General features: G+C 41.6%; 1 protein-coding gene across 3 annotated transcripts in view; it reads right to left on the bottom strand.

Moving 5' to 3' along the window:
• The window catches only part of LOC124390344 (neuronal PAS domain-containing protein 3), a 220455-nt gene extending 204426 nt beyond the window's left edge, over positions 1-16029 (bottom strand). For all 3 annotated transcript variants that reach the window (XM_046856232.1, XM_046856233.1, XM_046856235.1), the window contains exon 1: positions 15299-16029. In XM_046856232.1, coding sequence (XP_046712188.1) covers positions 15299-15348 — 50 coding nt within the window. In that variant the 5' untranslated portion in view covers positions 15349-16029. The remainder of the gene's footprint in view (positions 1-15298) is intronic.
• Between the last annotated feature and the right edge of the window lie 2609 nt (positions 16030-18638).

The raw sequence follows: 18638 nt of genomic DNA, 5'->3' as shown, positions 1-18638 counted from the left end.
CCAGAGGAGCAGTGAAGCACTGCCAAACATGCCAAGAGTCACACCCAGGGAACGACTCAGAGGAAGCACTGATCTGGGACCAGTCTTAGTCTTTCCTGTGCCAATAATGGATTTATAGACAGACAGGGACTTTAATCCAACATCAGCACTCCTGATGTGAAATGTGCACTTGTCTAACTACTGAAGGATCTGAGATGAGTTTTTGCCCGTTCTGTGCTTTGCTGGTGTGAGGTCGGGTTTTTTCGGCTCTCCTTATGCGAGATAATACTGAAGAAAGGCCAATTCTACATTCTTCACTTAGCTGTTCAGCTCTCCTGCACATATGCACAGCAGCAACAGCTGAGATGTTACCCAGAATATGATGTAACATTCTGCTGATGGAAAGAATACATTTTAACATCCATTTAGGCCAAACTAAGAGAATGGCTCAGAGGGAGAAAGTGTTACATGTGTCTGTGATGTGTGGTATTGCTCTGTCTAATGCAGCATGAAAGACAGATGAGAAAATGCATAATAGACTGCAGCTATACAAAGCTCGAGTCTGGACAATATAAAACAGCAAACGTGGAGATATATTTTAAGACTAGAGATGGGTTGAATGCAAAGGTGTGCAAAGGAGGTAGTGAGCTGAAAAGAGTGTGTGATGTATCTGGGGGATGGAGACGGAGAAGACATCAGAGACTGGTCTGTAACCCAAGCCTTATAAGCACAGTTATGTTAATAAAAGTGGGAAAGCATTCAGGTTCTCAAAGGGAAAAAAGGTAATCTACTAACAAAATATTCTGCGCCCACATTTCCGGCAAAAGAGCCAAAAAAAGGTAAAAAAAAAAAATACTACCTGAAAATTTTCCCTGTTTTCCCTGAGGATGATTCCTGTGCAGATTTGAAATTCAACCTGAAACCAGCTAAAATCCAACACTTGGTTGTGGATTTGGGTTTAGTCCTAAATAACCCCAATTTCAGTTTCAGGCCAGGAATTTCAATTCAGTGTACAAAAAAATGGTGTAGCCATTTTCAAATTTAGTAAATCCATCCAAAGCTTTGAGCTAACATTAACCATGACCTTTAGGTTCATAGACTTGTGTGTCATTCAAACACAACTCATTTAATTCCACAGCATGTCTCCAATGTACTGAAAACATTACAGGTAGTAGTCTACCCAACCATTTGTGTCATTTGAGTAGGACAGCCATCACCTTCGATAAGATTTTAGCTGGCGATTGACCCGTTTCAATCTTTACAGTAAATTGAGCATTCATGTTTCTACTTAGAGAATAGTGTCCCTGCTGCTATACTCATGTCCTCCACTCAGACTCTTTCAGTGATCTGCCCTGCCTCATCCACAGTCGCACTGCTAACCCACTCCACCGCTCACATATATCTGCATGAGCAAATGTAAGTCCATGAATGACAGACTTCACCTTTGTTGGAGGTTAAACAGACTTGCCATGAAGATCGCCAAAGCTTTGGTGGAAAAAAATTTGCTTTTTACCCCATCTATAGTACAGTATATATCAAAATCAGTTTTCCCAGACATAGAGCGAGATGCTAACGCACATTTAGTCAGACGCCTTAAAACCAGCCAAGGTCTTTCTCATCAGTGCTGAAATTCAGTCAGCACAACTGCCATTAATAAGGCAATGAGAGGACAGTCTAGAGCACTCCTCTGATATAAATCTGAAGGCCACTATTCTCAACTCTCTCCAAGAGCAATAAAGACAAGAGCTGAATGCCTTTTAAAGTGTGCTTCGCTTTAACACCACTCAAATTTACTGTTTTAATTAAGCACACTATCATTTCAAGCGTTATTTGGGGTACTTGACCAGTGTATATATTCTCCTCTGTATATGTGTACAGCGCAACACGTACGGGTTCGCATAATAATAATAGTATTAACAATTATAACAATAATAAATATCCCTGGTTCTCATGCAATGTTTCTGGGATAGGCTGCTCATCCACAGCAACTCTGAGCATAGGACAAAGCGTTAACGCATATGATACTTGAAAAGGTAACCCTTTTGGATCATAAAGCCAAAGTACACGCCTTAATCCGTGTATTCAAATTTAGACATAGCATCAGTAAAGCAGTCCATGCACTCGTAGACATCCGGACTCTCACAACAACTAAGAACGAAGATTTGAGATAATTTTGGACTCTGTTACCCATGAAGCTACTCTTAGCTACAGGTGAATGTGAGATGCTCGGTAAAAGCAGCATTTCTCTCTGCTAAGATGCTGCCATTCATCAGCCCACAGCTTCCAGCTCCAAGCTAGGGTTTCAGCTCCATTACTCTCTTCTGCTCTTTCAGTTATCCCTCTTTACAACACTCCCCCCACCCTTCACATTCAAGTTATCCCCTATTTTTCTGCTCAAAGACCTCACGCTGTGGCTGTGTCCAAGCCTTCAGCTCCCATTCCACTTACTCTTTCATGTCTTGTGTTGATCCAGACCCATTTCACGTCACTCTCTATAATTACCAGTTTGTTTTCGGAGTGCTGGGATGGACGGATTTTGTTTCAAAAGGCAGTTGGACATACGGATTAAAATAAGATGTAAACATTAAAATTCAAAGGAAGAAAAAGCATCCTGAGATTTTTTTGTGTGTGTGAATGTGTGTGTGTATACATATGTGTGTGTGTGTGTGTGTGTGTGTGTGTGTGTGTGTGTGTGTGTGTGTGTGTGTGTGTACTGCAATCAATATCACTGCTCTGAGAGCTGTGGTTGAGCCCAGTGAGATTGGGATGAATTCAGTGTGCCTGAACACATCACTAAGCTTTGAGTGTGGGTCTGCCAGCTAGTCAGGAACGGGGCTCTGACTGAACAACACTTAAAGCATTCAGCTACAGCCAAGCAAGGAAGGGAGGGAAGGACAAATGGAGAATGAGAGAAGGACAGAGACAGTGAGGGATGGGCTGCAGGAGCATAGCCTTGGTGAAGAAAAAGTGTGTTTGTGGGGGGTGGAAGAGGAGGGGCACAGGGTGCAGACAGACAGACAGCAAGTCAGAGAAAGGAAAAGGAAGATGGACTTCCAACAGGAATAAAGGCCTGATGAAATGGGACTCCCAGAGACCGATGCTGGCATACAATGGCGCATTAAGTGAATGAGAGGATTAGGAAATGTGTGCTGCCAGTGCAGCAGGACAGACAAGTGAGCGCTGTTCTCCTGTATGACAAGCCACACCCAAGGGCCTAGGATTCTCTGAAAGGTGGAGGAGCCATTTCATTCCATATCTCCGCTCCCATCGCCCACATTCATCTTGCTCAGACAACTTGCTCCAATCCATAAAACAGGCATTAATATGAAGCTATCACCCGGCTAAGAATTTTCATTTTAACTGACAAGGTGCCCCATTCATCATAGGCAGTAAGTCTCTGTGCTCCTGGACTGCCAGTGAGGAGAGGCAATGCTGCTGCTGTTAAGTCAAAGCATATAGACTCTGTGAGGAAAAAAAGGCTACAAAGGTGTTGGAGCTGAAGTTGTCAGAGGATAAGCACTTCTTTTTTTCATACCACACAAGAAGGTTCAGAATGGTGGCTGAATCTGGACAAAGCAGGAAGAGATTTGGCCTTCACAATAGCAAGTGCCGATGACCGCTTATTTTCTAGAGAAGTGTATAATACTGACCCACAGTTACAGTAATAGCAGCATGAGGCATGGAGACAAAGTGATAAGTAAAGATATTGATATTCTGTGCAAGAAACCTAAAGGAAGGGCTTTAACAAGCAATTCCTCACTCTAGGCTTACAGCAAAGGTTCAATGATGTCCCTCTAGTTTAAATTGTAATACTTACTTGTGTTTAGCTTTTATGTAGTAACATTTAAAAATGAAACAAATGCCATGTCTGGGTTTTTAGTATTTTATTATTATTATTATTATTATTATTATTATTATTATTATTCAGTTACCAAAAATTAGGTTGAACAAAGAGAAAAGCTAATAGTAAGATGTTGGATGTCTGATCAGAAGTTCATGAGTTCGAATCCCATCACCACCGAGCTGCCAATGCAAAAGCCCTTTACCCTCAACTGCTCAGTTGTATACATGAAACAATTGCCGCTCTGTATAACAATCTCCGTAATGCAGTAAATGTAAATGTAACTTCACACACTATATAGTGGTTTGTGGTTGTTGAGAGCAAAAACACACTGTGCTACATTGTTAGGACCGTTACTGTTACTGTTACTGTTAGGAGACAATAATGAATAAAACTCATATGTTTTTGTTTTCCTTTGGCCTGTATTCATGTTCTTAACTAGCCAATCTTTTATCATATTACCTCAGATAGTTTTTTTTTTAAGTTAACTTAGAGCTATTTCTGACAACTGGACTGGGCAAAACATTAGAGCTTTTACTTGCCCGGTGGGTTAGTTATTAAATTAAAGCATCATTAATCCACCGTTACTGTATAGAACACACTGTAATCAAAGACAATAAAGAAACGTGCATTTTGCCTGACCTAAACAACCTTCCCATTAGTGACCCCCAGTGGCCCAGATGTTGCAAATGAATTAAATGACACCTATTCTAGATCAAAAGCTAAAATAAAAATATATTATATAATAAACATAATGATCCTACCGCCAACCTTATTATGTATTGACTCTTAAAATCCAAATTCGACCATTTTCATAAAAAAACTAAACAAACGAAAACCCTCACATGGCTTTCTGGTCAATTTGGTCACTTACACCTTGTCAATAAAAAAAAAACCTCTTTCAGCATTACAGGACATAATTCCTACACACTTTCTAAGCCCCCCAGAAACTGCCTCAACTGTATGTCAGTGGGCTCATTAAAGAATTTGCATCGGAGCATGGGACAATATGCGCAGAGCAGGGGGTTAAACAGCTGAGCCAAGATGACGCAAAGCAGGAGAAAACAAAGTGCTCTAAATATCTGCAAATGGTCTCAGCAGAACATTAGCAGCGTATAGAGGGCCATAGGGAAGACAGAAGATTCATTTTAATGAGTGTCACAACTTAACAAAAATGTTCTCTGTCTCCATTGTTGACAATTTTGCTGGTTTTATCGTAAACAAGCAGGGAGAAATATCTTCTGACAGCATCGCCTTGATATGGTAAACAGGAGGGCTTTGAAGTGTAGCGCCAAATTATACATTGCTGAAGTGAGATTTTTAAGATTATTCTTGTTATATCTAATGACGCAGCTCATCAGAAATACACACACTGACATTTGTAGCCTGAAAAAAATATTTACAAGGGTCCTCCAAACACACACACACACACACACACACACACACACACACACACACACACACACACAGAGAGAGAGAGAGAGAGAGAGAGAGAGAGTATAATGAATGGGGCATGGTTTGGGTTATGGTATTACTCAAATATTTATGATGAATACAGGCCTGCATGCCAACGGAATTGTAGGACTTCCTGTGGAATGTGTCTGAGCCAATGAATCTGGGCACACAGTAGGTGCCAGCCTTCACAGTACCCTCCCTCTCTCTCTCTCTCTCTCTCTCTCTCTCTCTCTCTCTCTCACACACACACACGAACACACACCCTCCTTCCTCACACAGCAGATGCTGTGCTCATCTGGTGTGCTACACAGTAACTGTCAAAATATTGATGCACAGCTCAGTCACACACTGCTATCTTTTAACCCTTTGTGACTTGTATACTGTTTGTGTCTGAATTAGTCGTTATGTTTCATCTCAAATAAAAATATTTTTATTTTTTGTTCCATGCACCTACTGCTTTCAGAACTGATACATTTCAAATTCTGGGTTTCTTGATGTGAGCCTGATTATTCCAGAATGCACTAAACTGAGGTCAGGAGTTATTACACAGATGGTTAACAGATTTCATATCCTAGCGCCTGCTGAACTGGCACATCGGCTCTTCTGGGCCTGACACATATCTGACAGAGATCTGTACACAAGTAGTACACACAGTGCCAGTACCACCCCCTCCACCCCCTAGTCCTCGCCTGAGGCACATAGTCTCTAGCCTTGTTTACTCTCTCACTCACACAAACACATTTGCTTCTTGGGTGCGACAAACATACAGTCAATCCAGAAACATATCAACCAAAACAGATCAGCCCTCTGCGATATAGACCGAGTAAAAGAGAGCAGTCCCATTTTTATACTGTAATACACTAGTGACTTTTCGTAGCCTTTCTAATTTAAAGAAGAAAAAAATTTAAGAAGCACCTGCGGGTAGAAAAGTACGTTGTGCCACATAAAGTGACCCACTTCATCAAGATAAAGGTACACATGCTGTCAGAATGAAGAAAAAGCCTGCAGACTAGTGTAAGAGGAAATTTTCTGGCTGACCAGCCGTAGAGATGCACTGTTCTGATTGGTTAAATGTTAGGGTTCCCAACATGTACTCTATTCAAAGAGTCATAACAACATTGCAAAGTTTTCTTGTGTAACCCCCAAGATTTGGCTTCTTTAAGGCAAATCCAATGTTAGGAAGCTGGGGTCAGAGCGCAGGGTCTGACATTATACAGCGGCCCTGGAAAACAGAGAGTTAAAGAACTTGCTCAGGGGTCCAAGCGTTGCAGTTTGATGATACTGAGGCTTAAACACAGACCTTGCAATGAGCTACCACTTCCCCTTCGATTTGATTCCATACAATGCACTGCCTGCTTAAATAGGAAGTAGGAGTGACATAGTATTGAAGTGTGACAATACTCTGTGGAGATACAACACGCACACACACACCAGATTCACATTTGCGCTAAGACTGAGGTAGTGACATATGCAAGCAATGAAATGCTTCATGTTGGTAAAACACAACTGCGACCTAATACAGCTACAGCCTCCCTCTTCAAAATGCACAAACGTTTTTTTTTTTTTTTTAATCAATCTAGAGACGTTTGGAAAGGGAAGAGTGCATGAAAAGAAACCGAGCCAAAACATGCCAATAGAGCATGTTTATTGCTAACAAGCCTCTTCTGTTGATACTGTAGAATAAGACCTGCCTCTTGGGGCAAGACATATACATTCTAAAGAGCAGTTAATTGGTTCACAAAGGTGTGATAAACTATAAAATGAAAATGAGAATATCTCTCAAACTATTTTATATATAGTAGTTTTTCATATATACTATCACATTGGTCCTGATAGCACTAAGAAACACTTACAGATTTTGTGGGCATTTTAGCTATTATATTTGGATCTAAATGGTTTGCTTTCTTGCCTGAAAAAAACATTTTGCAGAAATAACACTCGCTTCCATAGAAACAGGAGTCTGAGTGGTAACAGGGAAGATGAATGGCTATTGTTTACGGAATTATTGGTAAATTGATGACCTATTAGCTTCGTCTACACCTTGGCTTTGTTTGCCATTTTAATCCTGGGGGACCTAACTGCTTTGCTTGAGGTCTACATCGCAATGCGTGGAGTTTATAGCATCCTGGGTAGGCCATCCCTTCATAGCTGTGGCTGAAAGTACGCACAGCTATTGAATGGTCGAGAGAATTTTTCTGGCCAACCTTCGAGGCTATAGATCACAGAGGTATAGCAAAAAGCTGGGGATTGCACAGAGACTTGCTGCCTTGTGGGGAGAAAAGGTGTATTAGATATGATATGTTAAAATCTAATTGGTGCAGTCAGAAGGCCATGATAAGGAGAGGGGAGGAAGATTAAGTTGAGCTATCAGGGATTCTATGAAGCTGCAAAATGGCTCACACCAGATAACGATGACGGCACTTCAAAACATCATCGGCAGAAGCAAGGTGACATGCCTGGTCTAGGTCCTCCTCTTTCTTACAAAGAGGAGAGACAGGGTTAGCCAAAGATGAGAAGAAAAGGGAAGAGGGGGAAAGATTGAGAGAGAGAGAGAGAGAGAGAGAGAGAGAGAGAGAGAGAGAGAGAGAATGCTTGCATAGTCAACATAGCTTTTGAAACATGGGCTTCTTGTTGAGACACGAGGTGCTATAATACTAGGAAATATGTATGCTAATTCAAATGATATTTGTTAAAGTGTGAATCATCATGCGTTTCCATCAACCATTCTTGTGTTAAAATTCTGAAGAAAGCATTAAGATGGCATAATCAAAGATCCCCAAGCTAAGCACAGTCATGGCACACTGAAAAGCTTGTAAAATCCATCAAACATGTTTGTCATGATTTATTTACCTCAATATTAGAATACCAAAATTATAATGTTTTTGCTTTACTTACGATGTTCTCTTCTAAAACATTTAAATAGTAAAAAAAAAAAAAAAAAGCACTTGGGAAAGTTTTCACTTTGGTTTTACACCAAATAAGAAACCAATTGGGTTCACACAAAAAAAAAAAAAAAACATCTAGTTGTCCAACAGAACAAAATGCTTTACACTCAGTCCAGATGAACTTCAAAGTAAATGCACAACCCTGAAAGCTTGAATGACAGAAAATGGTATAAGCCATGCTAAAATGAGGGCCTGCCATTGCTGTGTGCTTTTTATTTCTTTTTTCCCCACTTTTTTGTTCCATGGTCTTCATTTTTGCCCGCCCACAAATCCTTTGGGATCTGGAACCGATGTCTAGCACCTAGATGAAATTGCATATTGCACTGACTGAACTTTGATGATGGCAATGAGAACGCAGTCCGAAAAGGCGATACCTTAAATGTTCAAACTGCGGGAATAAATTAAAAATTAAAAATTAGGAATGCGTGATGCAACACAGTGTACAGAAAGCAGTAGCGGTGCACAGACGATGCATGAACACTAATGTTCGCCTTGTACTATATATTGTGGTAGGGAAGCGATTCAAAGATGTAAAAATAGTAAAATACATCAAACACTAGTTAGTTAGGATTAAAATGATTGGTACAGTAATGCATATGTTTAAGTAGGCATGCTGAATAATTGTTATTTGATTGTCCAAAAATAAAAGATAATTGAATTGCCAAAATAAACCTTTGTTCTTCTGTAAAACAAACTAAGAAGTGGACTGTAATCAGAACGCCGCATTACAATTGGAAATAAAAGCTTACAAAAGTGTTTAAAACATTTTTATTTTCGATTTATGAAGACCCAAACATCCAGTCAGATCTGGGATTGTCTTCTTTTTGCCAGACTTTATATCTGCATATTATAACACCAGATATCAATTCGGATGACGGTGAGAAGCTTGAATACAAACTGATCGACTTCAGTCACGCAGAAAATTTTGCTCTTCAGCGTTTTCGACGCCGGGCCAATGCTTATAGAGCGACAATGTATTTTTTTTTTTCTATTCGAAAGTCTTTAGGATGTATTTAAATGAGAGATTTAGTTAATGAGTTTGGGCAAACTCTGGAACAGTCTTTTAAGCATTATCATTCTCATTAATTTTCAGAATTACCCGCTGTGTTGTGATAGCTGTCATGGACTTCAGACTTCAATTAATTAAATACTACATATGTATATAAAATATACATATACGTGTGTGTATGGACTGGGGGGGTTTGTTGTGCGAATGTGACTAATGGTATAGGAATGAGAATATGTTTGTGTATGTATAAATGTATATGTCAGTGTGTGGATGGAAACAAAAAACAGTTTCTTTGAAAAATTCTGCAATTTATGGTTTCTCATGAGCACACAGCTAAGCCCTAAGATAAATATGCAAATGCACAAAAAATGCCAATAGAAGGTTTTTTTTTTAAATTAATGTATTCAACAACTCCAAGGCAGGGGAAACAATGTCCTTTAGGACTAGAGTCAGGAACAAGGATCTCTCCTATTACACTCTTTAATACAGGGCTACAGGGATTTCCTCAATCCAGTTTGCTTCCACTGTTTTGATAAAATGCACTTTACAAGAAGTTTGGACTTATTATCAGATATGCTAAAGAGTAATAATAGCATAACACTTTTGGATTAGAAATCGTCGTAAGGTAACAGATGCGGATGTAAGGCCTTGGCAGTCGAACATATTCAAAGGAAAGCAGAATCCCAGCTTTTGTTGCATAGCAATCATCTAATAGGTAAACAATCACCATGTTTTCGAGCCATTTCATGTGGGGGAGAGTGCACATCGGAGACATCGGTGCATCATTTCTGCTTTATCTGTCCACTGTTCTTGTAAAGCAGGAACAATTAACCCTGCCTTCAGCGTGATTGATATAGGCTTTGCTTTCAATTTGTTCCACTACACAGATCATGAAATTCGCAATGTGCCCATCCTTATTGACCTGCACTTTCAAACACACAGGGCTACAACATGACGAAAGGAATTAAAGAGAAGAGAGCCGCGCAGCCATGAAATAACGTCTTAAAAAGGAAAAAAAGAAGAAAAAAGAGGGAAAAAGAAACAGACGTGACCTCACAAAGCCTTGACTATTTCAAGTGCACTCTCTAGAAAGTTCTTTTCTATTCAATTAAAAAAGTTTTTTATATCTTGCTTTTTCATCAACGTGCTGCCTGAAAGCAGGATGCGAGCTTTTAAACCACTGGGGTGGTTAGGGGGGACAGCAATGTTGTAAATAGGGTTCACAGTTTTCATTTCAAACATTTTCAAATGTGAGCTGCTAAGCTAAGCCTGTAAATCATTAAGACATAGCATTTCAGCACCTCTTATAGACATTGTAACGTTATATAAAACGTTCACAAAAATTATATACTGTTGGCTATCTATTATCAGGCATTTTTGTGAGTGACTAACAATGTCTTACAGAGTGTAATTTCATGTAGGCCTGAGATCAAATATGAAAGGAAAAGGGGGGAAGCCTCATGCCTTGAGCTAAGGATGAAGCTTTTACATGCAGGTAAGAGAAACTTACCCACCTTCAGGCACCAAATGCATGAGACTATATATCATTTGAATGTAATGTATCTGCTCAGATATAACCAGGAACATCAATGTATACTCATCCAACAAAATAAAACTTGTAAATAAAATGTAAAAAATTATCGTTTCCCATTTGCGTAATTAAAGCACAAATAAGGATTTGTGTACTCGTATAGATTTTAACTTAATATTTAAAACAAAGCAATTTTCCCCCCTTCTGAAAAGCTTCTAAGCGTGTTTACTTTAGCTTCTGGCTATTCGAACATATCTAGAAATATGACCTTTCCCACAGTCTGCTGCAAATGCCTGAAGAAGAAAGCCTTTAGACTTTATTGGATGAAAGAAACACAATCACTTCACCAATTACATGTCACACCAAGCATTATGTGGATGGCAGCGTGTTTCGTCAATACGCAAGTTGGGCTTCAGAGAGAGGGAGAGAGTAACAGCTGAATGCAGCTTCCTACTAAAGTGTGGCTTTGGAAAAGTGCATGCTGCTATAACCATGGGAAAAAGGCAGCACAAAGCCAGCAAATAAAGCCAAGCACGGGTGGCCTTCTTCAAATGACGCAATGCTTAAGGAATGCGTGTCAGAAAGGACCTCAGCACGCTGCAGCTCCTCGGCGAGGTGAGGCGAAGCCGGCTTTACTTCCATTTTCAGCCAAATCGCTGCTATAGCGTTTGCTTATTAAACTGACAGGTGGGCTCCCATGCATATGCGCCTCTCAATCCATTTGCACAACTCTTGCAGCGGGTGTCATTGGCAGGCACAAGGGCGGTCTGTGGGGAGTTAATCGGGCCATGTCCTACCTCCTGCTCGGCCTAAGCGGAATAATCAATTACAATTTCACAGGCAGAACCTCGGCGTGTCACTGAGGGTCGTGCAGGTGTGTGTGGTCAGATCGTAGCGTGATAAACTGGCGATGGTGGTGATGGTACCACTATTTATTTTTTTGTGTTACTTTTCAGGACAAGATTTTTTGTCAAACTCTAGTTGAGAGACAGATGTATAGCTGAGGCAAATATATTACTGCGCTAAAAGAAAGTGCCTTGAGATCTCAGGAGAACACCAAACACCATGAAAAGTCGAAAAAAAAATCCCAAAGTACAGTATGCTGCGAAGGAAAACTTTGAAGTGTATTTCAACCACTGAAATCTTTGCCTGTGCATGCTCTAAGGCATAAATATATGTACTGAATTCTATACCTCTGCAGGTTCAAACAAAAACCTTATCTATTCCTGTGCCCACATATTTCACAGCAGAGTGTGGATCTGTCAGCGCTGAAAGCGCGAGAAGCAGCCGAGGCACAGGGCGGGAGGCAAGCAGAGGCAGCTAAAGGGCAACGCTCGCTGCTAGCGTTGGAGCTGCACACATAAACGGAGGAGAGGGGAAAAAAAGGCAGATGGGAGTCAGCGAGCAGAACATCTGTCCTTCAAGCCAGAAGTTAAATAAATGTCTCACTCGTGTGGATGTTAAATGCATAGGTGGAAGGTTTGGTTTTTACCTCAGCCTTGAATCATAATAAACACTGAAAGGCCACAAGATCTGCTCTAATGTTACACTACAGTTAAGAAAGAAAGCTAAGCTTTGCCTGCGCATCATCCTGAATTGAAGGTGATTTCCTGTGAAACACTAGAGAATGATAATATTTACTGAATGGTACACAAGGACAGATTCCTGAAAAGCCTGCGATCACTAACAAGATTCACAGTGACCGTTTCATGTTTATTCATCAGTACAATAAAAGATGAGAATGATTAAACATGTTTATGACAAAAACTGCCAAAGGCGCAGTGCTGGCATGGGATGACGAGTCAAAAAAGAAAAAGAAAAAGAAGAAAGGAACACAAATAGGGCTAGTTATTACATTCATAGGAGCCTTTCGTTTTGCTGCAGCCTCGCTTTCTCTACAGCACTAATGCTGTTGATTCTCCCGCTACTGATACCACTGATACAAACATAAAGGGCTCAAGCTCCATATGAAAGCCAAAGGTACGGCAGAATGAAAAATCCCCCGCCTGACCGAGTGGGGTGTGTATCACAAAGGCGGCGATGAAGCAGTGCACAGCGTGAGGCGTGCGGTAGCGCAGCATGCTCCGTGCCTGCACTATTACCTTAGTGGGCTACATCTTCTTTATGTCTGTCTCTCGACGCTGACCTTCAGAGCAACATCAGTGGGTGGAGGAGAGAGAGACAGAGACAGCGTAATCACCACACTGCACGCCGCACAAACAGCCACAGATGGGGCTGGAAATCCCTCTTAATTGTGATAAATATGCATCGGAATGGCATGTCCGCTCCCCATCTATACTGTGTTCAGCGTTCCGATTACTGGTAGGAATTGCCCATTCTTTTGTTTACTGATATAGCACTGGGTTGCCAGTGTACCTCTAAAGCAGGTAGAAGATGCTTTTGCAAAATGCCATTTACAGAATTAAATGCTAAAGATTCATTCCATTTTGCAATTCTTTATACCATAAAAGGGATCATGTTTTGAGTTTTAGTTCACAACAGCTCTAAAAAACAATTTACACAGATGGCAGAGCAATGCTTTTAACAACAAAAGCCTACATATTTTAAACCCTATATCTTCTCCAAACTCCTATACCTGTTGATGTAGACATCAACAGAAGTAGTTCCTCCAACAACAAATCCACATTATAATTATACTGTTGAGTTTTTTTTGCATGCAACAGTATTCAAACATCTGCACCATTACATTCCTTTATTCTGTTTTCGTTCATTTTCCCATTTCACTAATACAAACAGAAAACGCAACAAAGTCAGAATGCTCGACGCAAAGCCAGATTCGAGGTAACTGCTTCATAGGAAACTGCCAACCAGCTTCTCTCCCTCATTTATTCCTCTTGTTTTTCAAGCCCAAACTCTCAGGTGCTACTCCATCACCAGTCAATAACTGTGAACCTGCACGTGTCATTAAGATCCATTAAACACCTTCGGTCCGAATTTTCAATTCGTTTCAGCTCTCGAGAGGAGCAGTGCAGCAAAATCGCAGAGTGCGATTTAACCCCTTCTGAACGGCAACAGGAGACAGGTGATAAAGAGTGCACTCATGCACAGGCTATGAAAGTTTCTCCTCTCAAAATTAATTCCATCTTCAAGATTTCTATCTTGCCGATATGCTCAGAATGGCACAAAAATATGCCCCTGCTACTAAGATTACAGCTGACTGATTTAGCATAAACATCTTCTGCTGCTGTGCCAGTGAGAGTGTGCTGAATGTAATGCCACACTCCAGGCCTCTGCTACAGTATATGACTAATACCTTTGTCTGTATTAGTTCATTATTAGAAAATTAAGAATGTGGCATCTGCAGGAAGAGTGGTCTGTGGTTGTCTGTGTTTATGATAGTCTAGCACTGATAGTCTAGACAGAAGTCCATTTGTCCCACATATATACATAGTGAGTATTGTGTTTGTGTATAGCATCAAGCAAACCTGTTTATACAATGACTTCAAGACCAATATGTGCAGATACAGTTTGGTGTGTGTGTGTGTGTGTGTGTATATACAGACAGCACACCTTACACAGTACACCTTGTTGCCTCAGACACTTACTAACCTATCTATTAACACACATGATGTAAATGGGTATTCGGCTTTGAGAAGTGCTTGTGTGACCAAATATGTTATTGACTCAGCTTTCATCCAATTCATTCCCAGCAAGGTGGTCCTGGATTTTTCGGATAAAACACCTCATTTAGTCAAAGTGAGACAAACTGAGATCCTCATTAAATCAATCAAGTATAAAGCATTTAGAGAAAAGTCATGCTTTATAAATAGTGAAACTGTGTCATGCAACATACACACCAGTACAACACTGAGCTTTTAGACTCAGATAATAGAACTAGTATTCCAATGAACACAGTACAGCAGGTCTTTTTTTTATAACAATAAATTGAAGATTTTATAAGAGACAGACTATTCCAGGTAGCCACAGCCTCGGTGTTTGGCACTGCGTGCTGATTTGTGCTAGGATTATCCCGCATTACCTGGAGGAAGCGCTCGGCTCCGTTACGGCGCTTGAGGAATCCATGCGCTACATTCAAAGTTCCTGAACAGCTCCCTGCTGCCTTATGCTAATTTCTCTCCGCTTTTACCGTCCCGCCGCAAACAGCATCTTTTTTCACTCATGTCATGCCCAGCCTGGCCTAGCGCTTCACCACAGCTCAGCTCAGCTGCAATGACAGCGACACCAAATCCCGCACCGCCAGCCGCAAACACCACCACCGAGGCGGTACTGGGCATCACGCATGGAGCCGAGCGCGCTAGTGCACGCGTCCTCGGGTCCGCCAAAACCTCCTTCCTTCCTCCTCCTCCTCCTTCACTCCTCGGTGTGTGTAAACCTGTTACCCGAGCATCAACCTCCCCTGATTGTCAAAACACACTCCCGTGGGAAAGGGCACGCCCGAAACTTCTGACATCTCAATCACACACACACACACTCGTGTATACACACACACACAAAATGCACAGCATCTAATGAGCAGGCGGCGACGCGTTAACACGCAACAAACCGAGCTGTTTTACCGTTCTCGTCTTGAAGGGTCTTGCTGAACGCCAGGCTTGGTGGGCGCCATCTTCCCGCAATTATTTGATTTCTGACTTTTTTTCTTTTTTTTTTGTTTATTCCCTCTTCCTCCTCCTCCTCCTCTGTCGTCTTTACGTTGATTCAGACATGCAGCCGAGGAGAGCGAAGGCGGTGCGATGCGGACGCGGTGAGGTGGTTAGAGAGCGGCATGGCGCCGTTACCGGAGCGGAGCGTTCATGAGCGGAGGCGCTCCACAGGCATGCCGCGAGCACGAGCCGCAGAAGCCCGGCACGCGTCTTAGATTTGGTCGGCGGCTTTTTTTATTGTTATTATTATTATTACGCGGCAGCGGATCTCGACTCACGCGGGACCGTCACATGGTGAGCTCGCCCCGGTGGAGTGCGTCCTTCTCCGGCGCGGAGTCAAGCCGCCTTTCCGTGCGCGTTCGGCTGCATTTTTCCCTCTTCCGCTCGCTGTAGTGTGCAGTAGCGCTCGCCTCCTCCGCTGCCGGCGCAACAACGCCACTCAGTTGTAGTTGGAAACAGTTTTTTTGCCTTTCGCGGAATTTACAGGTTGTTCCGACGCGTAATTCCGCCATCCGAAATTTCTCCAAACACACCCCCCCCGATTGTTCATTTTGCACCCAGCGTTTCAACGCTTTGCAAAGTGGGATAAGAAACGACACTGTTTGCAAAATATAATAATAATTAATAAATGGCACATTTCATGGAAACAATCACAACTTTTTTTTATTGCCTTTAAATCAATCTGATTTCCCCCCAATAGAATGCACAGCCTATTTAGTTGAGTTGAGACTGTGTAAATATGGCTTTTAACAACACCCGGAAAAACCATAATTATTCATCCTATACATGAATATATACATCATGACAGCTCTTCTCTAACACCTTTACATCAGTCTTGGTTTTTTTTTTTTTTTTTGGTTTTCATTGCAAAAAGTTCATCTTGTACTTAAAAAAACATATTGTAAAGCCTTTCAAACTATTTATAAATTTTTGTGCAAAAAAAATGTATTAGAGATATTTCACCCTCAATGATTTATATATTAGATTTCTCTTCCCCATAGTTTGCAAGCCAACATGAACCTGTGACCTGTCAAGGTCAACTTCTGATACACTGGCCATAGAGGGTAGGGTGAAATATGGTGTGTGCAGCAGACAAAGGCAAAGTGGTGTGTGTGTGTTTACGATGAACTTCACCTGTACTGTATGCCTGGGCTCCAGAATATTTATCACTATATATATCACTGTTTTTGTCTCAATCCTAAGGACTCTATGGATGTAGTGATTTCATATACTATCACAGATGATTCAATTAACAAGCTCTTTATTATATGAAATGAGTATGAATAGGGCAAACACTAAAACAGGTTGAACGTCTCAAAATAAGGGGAGATTAAAAGTTTAGGTCGTATTAAATCAAACCGGGTTCGATTCTATTGTTTTCATCATCACCTTCAAAAATATCTGTCCGAATCACAGCTTATTAAACAACATGCATAGATATTTATTGACTAACTTTGCCAAAAGCCTAAACCATAGCATGCTCTCTCTAATATACGGTATACCCCAACCTACTTTATGTGATTTATCTGGAAGTAGAGTCGAACACTTTTTGTCATATACTATTACATTTTATTCTTAAAAGGGTCCTATTGAGTGGTCGAGGAAACATTTCCTAAGTGGCTACTGTTAACACCCATAAATTCAGTCTACAGTTTTGGCTGCAGTGGAACCAGCAATAAACTTACAAGCTACTGTCGGCTTGCAATGAGATTTTATGACCTAAGTGGAGTTTTCACATAGAAATGGAAATCAAGGTAGACACAGTAAAGCTATTCTGTGAACCATTTGACCTGAGGGAACTTGTTTTGTTAGTTCTAGAGGGATAGTAAATAATAATAATAATAATAATAATAATAATAATAAGATTAGTAATGATGAATATATACAACAGGTTTGGTGATCAGATAGATGTATAAGTATTAGACTTAGAATTTACATAGGATGATCAAGTAGACTCAAGTAGTGTGTGTGTGTGTGTGTGTGTGTGTGTGTGTGTGTGTGTGTGTGTGTGGTTGATGTCTAATAAAGTGCAACTTGCGGGTAAGTATAGGGTGTAATCAGTGTACTTAGAGCAATCTGGTGTTTGTGTTGAATTTAGATTACAATGCAAAACAAAAACAGTGATGCGACATGACAGGACACGGCGTAAACACGCGCTCGTCGGCAAAACGTGAGATCGGGATGACTGGAATGGAATTCGATGAAAGCAGCGTTGTGCCGGATTCGGATTCGGACATACCTTTGTTGGTAAGTGCTCAAGCCCTGGACGTTTTGCGGATTGCCGTTGGTGGCGCCCGGGACTCGTGCTGCCGGCATCCCCGCGGCTCCTGCGCCCGCCGCCGCCGTCACCTGCACGCTGAAGTCCGGGAAGATCCTGATCATTCCCGCGCCGAGCAGCGCACCAGCCAGCGAGTGTGTGAGCGTGTGTGTGAGTGCAGCCTGTCCTCCGGCCGAGCAAGTCACAGCGCAATCCCATTAGTGACAAGCACGAGCTGCGGGGCCATTCTCGCGCGTTTGTGCTCTGAGTGGAGACTGACTTGACTGCTGCAGCTGCTACTGCTCTTCAGGCTTGCACGGGCATGGACGAGATGCTCAGCGGAAACGTGTCGTAACGCTTCAGGGGGGAAAAGTTTCGCCTGGATGCTGAAGCTGGTCCTTTTCACACCGGAGGCTCACTTAACCTCAGTCTAATTCAATGGTGAACGTTTGATTAAAGTCGGTGCATGGGATGTTAGACGCAAATCTGAAGTTTTTGACCGTTGCCTGAACGCTATCTCTAAGATCTCTGCCTACTACACAAAACAGTGATTTAGTTAGAAAAAACACGTCCTTTTCCTAAATATGCATAAGCCCAAATCTCTGTAATGTAAAGATAACCCCATTGAAGTGCAACAAATATGCGAATTGTGCAGACAGCTAAAAAAAACACTAAGCGACACTAGGCTCAGTTATCAGCAGGACACACTGCAGAAGTTATGTGCGTGTCTGGAAACCAGCTAAAAGTCCAAAAAGACTCGCGGTGACGTATTCGACTGTCCCTCCTCTGTATTAATGCCTTCAAGTTTGCACGTGAACCAGCTCGAGCTTTTCCTCTGGACGCGACGCTGGCACTGCGCGCGCGTGTCTGTATGTGTGTCTAAATATGCTAAGCTATAGTGTACAGCGGTGCGTCTACTGTTGTGCGTGTATGTGTGTGTGCGTGTGTGTGTATGTGTGTGCGTGTGTGTGTTCTACCGCTGAAGGTGTTGCTGTG

This window comes from Silurus meridionalis, chromosome 8, assembly GCF_014805685.1.
Source record: "Silurus meridionalis isolate SWU-2019-XX chromosome 8, ASM1480568v1, whole genome shotgun sequence".
NCBI lineage: Eukaryota > Metazoa > Chordata > Actinopteri > Siluriformes > Siluridae > Silurus > Silurus meridionalis.
The sequence above is the reverse complement of the archived record's forward strand: the minus strand, read 5'-3'. Positions and strand labels throughout refer to the sequence as shown.